This window comes from Phocoena phocoena, chromosome 8 (genome assembly GCF_963924675.1).
Source record: "Phocoena phocoena chromosome 8, mPhoPho1.1, whole genome shotgun sequence".
Lineage (NCBI taxonomy): Eukaryota > Metazoa > Chordata > Mammalia > Artiodactyla > Phocoenidae > Phocoena > Phocoena phocoena.
In genome coordinates this window covers 73,630,985-73,643,457 of record NC_089226.1, presented here as the reverse complement: position 1 = coordinate 73,643,457, position 12,473 = coordinate 73,630,985, and the positions used below count along the sequence as shown (strand labels likewise).

Here is a 12,473-nt window from a genome sequence, read left to right as displayed (position 1 = left end):
GTCTCTTCCATGCCCTATTCCTCACCTCGGATACAACAGGACGAAGGGTTGACACTGAGGAGAGGCCAGAAGAGTCTCACCAGACACAGCTGATGGCACACGGTAGGATCCATGAACAAAGGTTGCAAAACCTTCCTCTGCAGGGTCCGGGATATCCTCAGGTAAACAGAATCTCCAGCAATGGGAATCGTCTTCCACTCATCATTCCCTGTGGTGAACCCTCTTGCCTTTCAAGACTCAACCCCTAAAAGTTATTCCTAAGCCTCCCCTTGTCCTGGAGTGGAATGGCCCCCACTGTGCCATGCACAGATGTCTATGGGAGCAGTTGCACTATTCCAGTGTTCTAATTGTTCCCTGGTCTCCTGCCCACTCATCACTGAGCTCCCTGAGGGCAGGGACCCCATCTTGTTCACTGGGGTACTAACCTGGTCTAGTCCAGTGCCTGGCATCAGTCGGCACTCTGTGACCGTGTGCTGACAGACAAGCTAAAAGTAAACAGTGCCATGCCCATAATGTTTGCGCATCAAGGCCTCTGCAATTCTCTAGTCCATAGGCCACAAGTGTCTGCTTTCACTTCCACATCCTCTGGGAAGAGAGCAGAAATGGAGGCAGAGCCTGGAGCTCAGGAGTTGGAGAGCAGAGCTCCGGGCAGCCTGGTAGGTCAGGAGGAGGGAGATACGAGAGGAGGAAGAGGCACCCCACCTGTAAAACTAAAGCTCTCGTGCCTACCCACCGATTAGCTAATGAAATAATTTGCCCCTTGAAAACTGAAATAGCACCCATTCCCCTGCTCTGAAGCAAAAATTGTTTTTCTTTGTCTCCGTTATTTAAGGCCTCTGAAGATGCTCTGTTTATGTGAGCACAGTCACTCTGTGCTGATGATTTTCAGTGGAGTCATAGCTACCCTCCCAGCAGGTACACTCTCCAATTCTCTCGTTGTGCGTCATCTTCCTTTTGCCAACATGATGCTCTCCGTGCGTGTTCCCTTCTGGTCTCCTCCAAACAGGCAACATTTAGCAAACAACAACAAATCTTTATCATTGGCTGCCCTAAATAAAGCCTAATTGGGAGTTTAACCTTCTAGGAATCTAGAAATGGTAGCTCATCTGCTATGCCATCTTCCCAAATGATACTTCCCATGAGTAGGGATGCTTTAACTCTGTACGTGCTCACACACACATACACACAAGTGTCCTATTAGCCAGAACACCACCTGTGCTTGTGTGGAAGCAGCACTTCCTGTGTGCCCTAGGTGAGCTCTGCGTTATGGATTTGTCACTGCTTTGTGATGTAGGTGAAAGGACAATGGCCCCGAGCTCCTTATCATCGCCTTTCTCATTTCCTACAGAATGGAATGACTGTGGTGGAGGTTGTGACCTTTTCCTGGACTCACATCCTGTCTGCTGAATTATTCTCTGCCACTTTTACCACCAGACCTTGTCTGCCCACCCCACCCCCTCCCGCCCCTGAGCTGGACCTAATTTACCACAGACAATTTTAGGATTTTATATTCCTGTGTTCTTAAAAAAAAAAAAGAAAGAAAGAAAACACAGTGCATGAAGAAAAACCCAATACTTCCATAGCTGAAAGAGTTATAGAGAAACCACAAAATTGCGTTGGTGCTATGTAGCATTATACATAACATATTTACATAAATTAAATTGGCACAGAAGAATCTGAGGTGACGGTATTATTTTGTAAGCTTGAAAGTGGACTTTAACAGCAAACATCTCCAACAGAAGGTACAGAAAATACAAATGCACCAAACAGAATAAAAGGTTCACTACCTTAAGCTGTCAGTCGTACATATGCATTATAATGGGCTGGGACAAACGCATCCATCTCTATCCCAGGCGGAAATACTACATCTCTTTCATGAGAAGCTATGACTGCATGTGTAAAATGCTTGCACTAAAATTAAGTCTTCTATCTTCCAAATTTCCTCAATTATTAATACACCAGACAGCTGTAGTAGCTCTGGCAAAAATAGCAGCCAAGCTTTTCCAAAAGTCAAAGCAGCCATGAGACGTCTGCATGGGGACTTTCCTATGTGAGGACGGGCTGCTCTCTGGATCAAACAGAAAGAAAGAAAATCTCCAGCGGAACAACAACAAAAGAGAAACTCGTTTCAGAATTTAACGTGAAAAATGACATCCCCTGCCCCCACCAGGCACACTCACTCCTCTTTATAATAAGAAACTTTGCGTGTCTAGATAAAAAGTTGACGGAAAGGCTATCTTGTCCACTCACTGGGATAACAAACAATTCAGAAAATTAAACAGTAAATCCAAGGAAGGCCAATCACTTCAGTGTGTTCTGGAATGACACTATCCAATTGTGTCTACTCAAAGGGAGGAGGGTGAGGTTAGAAAACAAATTATGCTTTTTTTTTAGATTTCTGGAAGCAAATTAACGTCCAGGAGAAAAGGTTGTCCTTCAGTTGCCACCTTCATATTTTAAACAGGTCTTAGCGTCATCTTAACAGAGTCTGATAATAAACAATCTTTGTGGAAAAATTCATATTTGAAAAGCACTTCTAAAGGAAAAACTAAGCACTCAGATTGTGTCACAATTCAATGCCCCCTGAACTCAACAGTGATCATGAATTTTCATTCAAAGATTATGTGCAGGACATGCAACAAGAACAGAATAGACTTTTAAAGATTTTTTAAAGTTATAATATCAGAGCTTAAGCATATCACGCCAGAGAGAATGTCACTTGTCAAGGTTACGTCGTGAATGGTCTGGATGTGACTGGACATTTCACATTTCCTGTCACAGTTGTGATTTCACATCATTCTAACCTTTAAAGGCCATCAGACCACATGTCCCAATCTCTGATGGCTGTTATGATACCATCACTCCATTTGTGCCCCAGCACCATACATAAACAGAAATTGTTGTGGGTCTTTTGAGGAAAAAGCGAGAGTCATATCAGCCCAAGTTCTAAACAAGGGTATGTTTGCAGCAGTTCTGCATAACTTGTTTCTAAGAGCAAGGACCATTTTCACTGTCTCACGACCTACGTAAAAATCACAGCCATCTTCGAATAAATGCCAACGAATGTCAGACAAGCAAACCATGGCTATTTGGAAATGGCTCTTAGTTTATTAATATAATCCCCCAGAGTAAAGCTTGTGGTGTGAATGTTTTCAAGATGGTCAATATCATTTAGAGGCAGGGCTTACTAACATAACATAAACACTCACTGCCCGTGTACCACTTACCATTTGCGATCTGTTCTTTGGACAGCCATTGATGTCTTCAATCTTCTCATTTGCTGAAAAAAGAAACACAAGTCAGAAAAATAAATAATCATCACAGACACTTTGAGCAGTGATGTTCAGGACCCCTGAGGCCAAGAAAATCCTAAGGCCCATACTGGGGTTTGTCCAACCAACGCAGGCATGTGAAATACTGAGACGCATCTAGCAAGCTTCAGGACTTACTCATCGAGCTGCCGCCCTCCAGGGACAGCTGGGGCAAGGTCGCTGTCATCTAAGGCAGAGACAACTGCATTGATGACAGTCTTGGAGTGATGGGGCATGGTGGAAATGTCTGGAGACTGGGAAACGGCCTGAGCTGTGACTGTGCTTTAGGCTCTTAAAAAGGCAACTGCAACTTGCCCACAAAAGATAGGGTGCTTCAGAGTGGATCCATCCAGCCACAACACAGCTCCTGGGGACAAAAGCCATAGATGACAGCATCTCACCCCATCTTTAGCCAGAAATGCTAAGATTGCTTTTGTTTGTCCTGATTCTATTCCCGAAGTGGTGGCCAATGGAAGAACAAGAGAGTGAGGCTTTAAAAATGGCACATCCATGCTCATACAGTAAGTCCAGATTAGATCTAGAACACACACTATTGAAGTCAAAAGAGTACCTACCTACCTACTTAGGGAAGTGGTAGAAAGAGGCTGTACTGAATAAGCTGGAAATCAAATAAGTAACAGGGAAGAAAGGCCCAGCTTCCCATGGTGAATGTATTTCATCCTAAGTATGGAGGAATCCTTGCAAGACACAGCCCAAGACATCCGAGTTTGCAACTACAGTGCTAGAAGAAAGGCAGTACGTGTAGTGGCTTGGAGGCGAAGATACCCCAGTTTGAAGCTCAGCTTTATAGCTTCTCAGCTGTGTGATCTTAGCCATGTAACACAACCTCTCTGGGCCACAGTTTCCTCATCTATAAAATGGAGCTAATACTACCTACTTCACGGGAGGAGCTGTGAGAAGAAGATTACATGATGCCAGTAAAATGCTCAGTGCAGCGCCTAGCACAGCGAGTGTTCTATGTATGGTAGAGATCATTAATCCAATAATATATATTCTTATCATCTATGCAAAAATATATAAAATAAAATTTCCCTTTTTTGATGTCTCCATCTGAGTTAAGCCCAGAAACTCAGCTAGGAGTTCACGGTTAAGAATTACGGACTTGCCTCCTCTGTGAAGCCTTTATGAGATTCCTCCCCAATCCCATGTCCCTTTACTGCATGCCCCCTCCCCTAGAAGGGGAAGTCCCACTAGGTCTCTTTGCTCTCCCAGCACCCTGGACTTGCCTCTACTTTGCTTTTAAGTAACACCTAATGTGTAACTCCTTTTCTCGTCTCCCCCAGCTACGCAGACATGTAGATTTTGTTTTTCACACTTGTATCCTTAGGGCTCAACAAGTGTTTGCAAAATTGCATTTAAAAAAAAAAAAATATATATATATATATATATCACATCAGATTTTAATGACTATGACACGTAAAACTTCCATGAAGAGAAAAGACATCGAAACGTGTCTGAAAAGGATAACAGACTCAAAGTGTCCCAGGACATTAAGGTTTTAGAACACCTGAAACTAAATATAGCTCACTGTTACCTCAATTGGGTTTTTTTCCTCTAGTGTTTCTATCTTAAGAAGTAAAAAATAAGAAAGCAAGCTAGTGGCAGGAAATTATTTAAAAATCTAATTACTGGAGACAGCCTGGTTAGTATACATTCAGCCTGATCTACACCGTCTTTAGAACTGGCCCAAAGTAATAGATATTCAGGCTTATGACCCACCTAGGAGAGACCTCGGTCTTCAGAGAGCCAACTGAGTTTTCTCAGCTCTTACGAACACTGGGATAGGCATTTTAGGAAGCTTCCTCCACCTGCTTTTCCCTACTCCCAAAAGAGGTGCCATAAAGCCTTTAAAAAGCTCCTAAAGGATGCCCAATGAATGGGATAACTCATGGATGTTTGTTCTTCAGTTCACCAGAAAATACAATGAGCCAGAATGTGTCACTAGCATGTAAACTCCACAAAAACAAGGATTTTCATCTGCTTTGTTTTCTACTATAACCCTAGAGCTTAGCACCGTGCCTGACACACAGTAGCCACTCAATATGTATTTGTTGAGGGGAACTAAGGAGTATTCTGAACATTCCAGTGAATCAAGTCAATATATACAAGTGAAAGAGCAGCTGCTCTTTCACTTGTATGTATCAATGTATGTACTGAAGGTGGAAAGAAAGAAAGATCCTTGACAAATGGCACTCCTTCATACATGGGAAGTTACGGCAGGCTTGCACTCTGACCTTGGGTTTTGATACACAACACCGATACGGCTTTTGAGAATCAAGGCCACTCAAGGTATCTTCCAGTTGGATACTCATGACGGCCAAAGTCATACGGCACTGGATTCTGATCAACACCCAGTTCATTAGTGCTCATTAAAGTGAAGGATGGAAAACTATGATCCTGAGAAGTCATTTCAAAGCTTATTTATATACCTTCTGGATAAACAAAACCAAGGGATTTGGTCTAATTATCCCTCGAATTCCTTTTCATGGTCTGTCACCTAAACCACAGTCAGGTGCTCCTCGAATTCATTAGGCTCCTATAAGCCTAATGCTGCCATCTTACAACATTCAAAATAAACCAATGGGGTGAAGCCTATTCATGACCCTCTAAAGAAAACATGGGAAGAGATCAAATGACTCAGCCCCAACTCAAAATAAATGTTGAATAAAAATGCAAAAAAGTCTGGACCTCCTAGTTTCCAATTTCATGTCATTTAAATACTTCTCCTTCAACTTAAATTCTCAAGAATTTCTGTGGTTGTCATAAATACTTAGAGCAATAATAGCAGCTCCGATTCTGCTGGTTAGAAGGAAGAAGAGCTTGGTCCTCAGAGCTGAATTTATTAACTCGGGGTAGGGGGTCTTTGGCTACAGCCCCAGAGAAGATAACCAGAGCAGCAAAGGCATTTGTCCCCCGAAGTCTTCAACTGTGATTAAAACCGGCATCCTCAAGTGCCAACGGTAATTTATTCATTCCAGCAAAATCTCTAATGTGGTGACCGGTCTGCACACAAGGTGACAACTTAGTAACTGGAAAGCATCAGTGCACTTTGAGAAGAATGGGATCAAGCTCATCACCTCTCAGAAGACCTCCTCGGAAGGGTTCCAAGCATTTCAACAGCCCAAGCATCTATGCATGGTATCTAGGCATGTGCAGGGCAGCTGGCAGCCCTGCCAACGTCTAGCAAAATTGGCTGCCCTCACTGAAAGGCAGATGACTTACCCAAGGCCACGCCATGGTAGCAGGTCATCAACAGAAAGAAGGTAGGGTCCTGCGTATTGCCTGAATTTCCTGGTTGTGCTCAGGGGCAGCCCAAATGGTGGCGGAAAGTGAGCTGCTCTCATCCCCTCTCTGTCTTGGCTTCCTCCTTCTCTCCAAGCCTCCTTTGTTTACCCTGTTTCCCTCCCTCTCTCTCTCCTCTTTCCTCCCTGTCTCCCGCCCCTTCTCTCCTTCGCTCACTCCAACCCCTTCTGGCATCCTCCCTGCGTGACAGCAATGTAGGCAGGAGGGGGGAGGCCTGTCTCTCCCTCTTGATTCACGCTGTTTATCCTGGCCTCGCAAACCTTTCTAATAACTCACGGACATGGCACCGTGATGGGCTGGCAGGCAACTGCCGGCTTCGGGCAGCTCATGACTCAAGAAGATTATCATACTAATAAGAGGCCGAACACAGACACCCAACCCTCAGCCACTAAAGCAAGGGCACTAAGAGGCAGCAGCAAAAGGTCTATTATCTGCCTAATGGGCAGAAGGCAATGATGGAAAAGTGTGGCCCCCAAGATATGCCACTATCTGGTAAGACCAGCCCTAGGATGGATGGATGAAGAGATGGCTAGACCCTAGGGCCCATCTGGGCTAGATGGAGACTTAGGTAGGAGCAATGTCTGTGAAAAGCATCTAAGGTTTTCCTTCATGTTACACACCTTAGCTTTTAAAGGATTCCAACTCTCCATCATTAGAAATAGTAGAGGAGGGAGTAAGATTCCCAAGCTGAAAACCGACTCTTCGATCACTGGCCTTTGTTCTTTAGGTTAAAGCCCAGAATTCACTGCCCTGTACCTGGTAGCCTGGCCTTATTTTGCCTTGTTGAGCCTCTGACTCTCTACCCTCCAGCCTTTCTGTGCATTATTTCCTCCACCAGGAAAGCCCTCCCTGACCACTTTACCCAGCTAACTCCAAATCTGAGGTCTTGGCTTATAGATAAATTCCTTGAGGAAACGTTCCCGGATTCCTACCCTCCCAACCCAGCCCCCCAGCTCCCCAGTCATGGGTCTGGCCTCATAGCACACGGATCCTTAATCATTAAGCACAACATTCCTCCCTCCCAGGCCTAGGAACAGGTTGTCCCTTCAAAGGACAATCTCCCTGACTGCAGGTTTTGATGGACCTTCATTTAGATGTGCTCTTTTGAACTATTTTGAAGTAACTTCAAACCTACAGAAAAGTTACAGGAATAGTACAGAGAATTCCCGTATAGCATCATCCATTCTCATCTTCTCCCTCTCTCGCTCCCTCCCTCTTTCTCTCTATAGGTACACTTGTTTAAAAATTCTGAATCAATTTAGTGTAGGCTACATAGATCATGTCCCTCACTCTTAGTGTGTATTTCCAAAGGACAAGGATATTATTTCATGGGACAATTTTAAAATTCTGAAAATTTAACATTACTGTAATTCCAATATTCCAATTTTGTCAACTGACTCAAAATTGTCCTTTGTAGCATTTTATGCCCCTGTACGGCATACAGTCCAGGATCATGCGGTACATTTAGTTGTCAGGTCTCTTTAATCTCTTTTCCTCTGGAACAATTTCTAAGCCTTTTATATCTTTCACAGCACTGACATTTTGGAACAATTCAGGCCAGTTTTTTTTTTTAACAGAATGTTCCACAATTTGGGTTTGTCTGAGATTCCTCAGGATGGGTTTCAGGTTTTCCATCCCTGATTGCAATGCAACACTAAGTGACGTTGCACTCTTTTCGAGGTACCACGTCAGGAAGGACGTGACACCCAGCTGCTGCTCACCAGCGATGTACTTTTGATCACCTGGTCACGATGCCTCATTCTCCCATGTGGTTACTATAGCTCCCTTTGCAGCTAACAAGCCATCAGTGGAGAGCCACTGTGAGACCATGTAAATAGCTGCTCTCCATCAAACTTTCTCCTCTCGATTTCAGCATGCATTGATGATTCTTGCCTTAACTAACCTTTACCATGCAACTCTTCTACATTAGTGAGTCAGCATTCACCCCAACAGCTGAGTTCTCTCTTCTCCACTGACAGATCATCTATTTATGTATCTATCAATACAGATTTGTAGATTCCTATTTTATTCCACAGTTATAACCCACAATGGTCCTCAATTATTTTGATGCTCTAGTTGTCCCAGATTAGCTTGCTCTTTGTAGCCCTGGAGGGCAGAACTAGCACTTGTAGGGAGACGCTACCAAGGAGGGGCAGATTCTGACTTAATGAAACAAGAGCTTTTAAAAAATTCTAACTCTCCGTCGTTAGAACTGGTTGAGGAGGTAGTAAGTTGCCCATCTGCTGACTAGTTTACTAGACTCTGCTGACTACTTTTCACGGAAGCAACTCACACGTCAGGTTGAGGCTTTTTTTTTTTTTTTTTTTTTTTTTTATTTTTTTTTTATGCGTTACGCGGGCCTCTCACTGTTGTGGCCTCTCCCGTTGCGGAGGACAGGCTCCGGACGCGCAGGCTCAGCGGCCATGGCTCACGGGCCCAGCCGCTCCGCGGCATGTGGGATCTTCCCAGACCAGGGCACGAACCCGTGTCCCCTGCATCGGCAGGCGGACTCTCAACCACTGCGCCACCAGGGAAGCCCAACAGGTTGAGGCTTTTAAAAGGTCCCTTCCAAACCTTAGAGCTGCAGCAGAATCCCGGAAGGGAGGAGGGTGTGACATACCGTTTAGAGGAGTGCTCAGAAGAACACTAGACACTGGTAAGGGAAAACATCTGGGCCACCTTTAGGCAACAACCCGAGCCAGGCTTAGGGAAGCAAGGGTTGCAGTGAATAAAATTCTCATCCCTAATCTCCTCACCTCTTCTTGAACATCACTGCACGCCAGGTGCCACGTTAAATGCTGTGAATCTAGAAAGAAAGATGACTCACACCCAGGCCTGGAGAGACCCGGGCCCGATACAGCAGTCAGTAGGATGACAGAGGAGGGTCCCTCCAGCTCTGCCTGGGGGAGCTAGGAAGTATCAGGGAGAAACTGACCTTTCAAGAATGAGTAGGAGCTCTCCAGCCAAAGAGCAACTGTAACCACTAGAATTCTGTCCAATACAAGATGGAGTCACTAGGACTCCAATTCTGGTTAAATCTTAGGGAGAACAGAGAGAGATACACCCACCCCCAACACACACGTGTGTCTGTATACATATATACACACACACATATATGTATATATTAAAAACACGCACACATACAAATATATATTTTTACATTTTCCTTTTATAGGCATATGTGTGGGGGAAACATGGAGCATAGCGGTTAATAGTTTAGCATCCCGGTCAGAGTGCTGTCCCCTCCTGCCACCCCCCGCCAACCAAGAGATCTGTGTTCATAAGACACTCTGAGATGAAATGTTCTGAACTGGCTGATGGACAGTCTAGGGAAGAAGTCACATAGGAGATGCCTATGTTTACCTGCCTTCTCATCTCCCCGTATCCTGGGCCTCTGTTCTCCACACCCAGAGCAGAGGGTGTGAGCCTGGCACAGTCAGGGGTGGAGTTCCATGTGTTGACATCTGGCCTTACTTAGTAGCGAGTCCCTGGGCAGAGGGAGCCTCTCCTGGAGGGCTTGGGGGGAAGCAACTTGGTGGCCTGAGTGGCAGCCTGCATCAGTGGTACTAGCTTGAGCCTCTGAAGTCAGAGTCCAATAGTTCAGGCCCAGAAAGGTCACTGTCTAGGGAGGTTCATCTCATCTGAATAGATTCAGAGACGCATCCTCCTGAGCAATGATTAGAAACTGTGCTAGCTTACGTCTCCCTAGCGCCGCGCTTAGTGAATATGCAATACACGGTACCATTCACCTTTGCTGGGCCCTGGCAGATACAACTAGTCTATCGTGACACTCTGACATCGATTCAGAGGCCTCTTCGTCTTTCTACACGTATCTTTCTAGGCAGTGACTACCAAGTCCTATCCAGAAACGCCTTCCGGTATCCAAGCATATTTCCTATCTGATACCTACCTTGTGCATTTCCCAAGACTGCCACAAGATCAGACAAAGCAGGCATGGCTGTGCCCATTTTAAAGACAGGGAAACAGAGGTGGCAGAGGCCATGTTCAGAGACCCATGTGGCAAGGAGCTGAGAGGGTCCTCTAGGAGCTGAGGGTGGCCTCCAACCAACAGTCAGGGAGAAATCAGGGCTCACACTCCTATAACTGCAAGTAAATGAATTCTGCCAACAATCTGAGTAAGCTTGACCCCTTTCCCCAGTCAAGCTCCAGATGAGGACTCAAGCCTGACCAACACCTTGACTGCAGCCTGGCAGAGGCACCCAGCTAAGCCATGCTTGCACTTCTGATGCACAGAAATAGTTAATGCATGTTGTGAGATAGTTAATAGATGTTGTTTTAAGCCATTACGTTTGTGACACTTTGTTATACAGCAACAGCAAACTAATACAGGGAAGGAAGGAAAAAGGAGAGAAGAGAAGGAGGACCAATGGAAGCTGGTCTTCAATCAATCTTGGGACAGCAGGGAAGCATCTTTCTCTTTCAAAGTCCAAGATCTTCGCCTGAGGGCAACGTACCTATATTTTTAGGTACAGTCTCTACAGATGTGAGCAGAGCTAGAACCAACCATAAAAGGCTTCTTCTCACTTGAAGGATAAGCAACTTTTCCATAAGAACTCACGCCTGCGGGGCTGGGGCTTCTGTCCTTTTTTTCTGCCTTCTCTTTCGGCATGAGTCGGCCGCTAAAGCTGCCAGCGACAACAATCAGTCTAATGCCATCTAATTGGCCTCCCGCCTCCACGGTCTGCTCTGCGTTCTCAGGCAGGACCACTGGGGTGCTTCCCTTAAGACCCAAGGCAAAGCTGTGCCCAGCCTCCACCCACGTTCCTGCCCAGGGTGACTCCTCTCCTCCTGCACACAGCCAAGGCATTAAAAGCCCCACCACTCCACTTCCCTTCCCCTAGTATGAAAAACAGAACCAGCCCTCTGCGGAGTTTGATCCTTTGATTTCTCAGACCCGATTAGAGTTCACAGGAATAAACCAGCCCCATATTGCCGTTTTTTTTTTTTTTTTGAAATATTGCCAGAGTAATCCACAAAAAAGCACCATCGCAGGGGGGAAATGAGAGAGCCAGAAAGATGGTAGGAGGTAAGAAAGGGGACAGAGAGCCCCTCCCCAAACCACCAGCATTTCCCCCCAGCTAGGGCTAGTCTTTCTTCTCAGAGAATCAAGATGAGATTGCCACGTGGGTGATCTTATCAGGAAAAGCAAGCTGGTACCCCTCACTCCCCCGGCACAAGGCAAGAGTCAAAAAAAGTGTCATACATGTGACAGAAACACTGCATTTTTAGATGTCGGGATTCCAAGTCCCTCTTGCCAGACTCGACCCCGTCTGGACTGGTCTCCACTGTAACTCATCCACCCCTGACGTAAAATCTGCTCTTACCCACAACCTGGATAATCTGGGCCAGGAGGACGCCGTCCGTCACATCTTGCTGGAGATCCTTGATGAGACGTTTGTGGCCTGATTTGGCTAGATAGTGATTGGCCCAGTCCGTGTAGATCTGCAAAAAAGCAAATGGGCAACTTTAGGAACCCCGTCAGATTCCATCTGAGGCAGCTGCTGGGCTGGTATAGGAGCCACTGTCCCGCAGGCGAGCTGTCTGGGGCCAGCCAGCGCCATTAACATGCAGTGCATTGTGCCCATGGGGTATTCAGCTGGCCAGAGCCAGGCTTTCACCTATTGAGAGATCTGCCATCAAGGCTCAGGAGAAAGCTAAAGAAAGCTTCAAAACATGCAGAGGCCTGAATGGGACAGGGGACACGGAACTAAACAGTCTGCGCCAGGCGGCTTTGAGAGGCTGCGGCTCTAAATGCAGGCGAGGTCTCCCCCGCCCCACTGCCCTACCCCGCCCCTTCCCATCTTTTTCTCTTTATTG

The 12,473-nt window shown here is 45.8% G+C and overlaps 1 protein-coding gene across 3 annotated transcripts in view; it reads right to left on the bottom strand.

The window, feature by feature from the left end:
* The window catches only part of NAV2 (neuron navigator 2), a 393,794-nt gene that overhangs the window by 255,341 nt on the left and 125,980 nt on the right, over positions 1-12,473 (bottom strand). For all 3 annotated transcript variants that reach the window (XM_065881976.1, XM_065881977.1, XM_065881978.1), the window contains exons 2-3: positions 11,981-12,098; positions 3,228-3,280 (exon numbers count right to left, since the gene is read on the bottom strand). In XM_065881976.1, the coding sequence (XP_065738048.1) occupies positions 3,228-3,280; positions 11,981-12,098 (171 nt within the window). The remainder of the gene's footprint in view (positions 1-3,227; positions 3,281-11,980; positions 12,099-12,473) is intronic.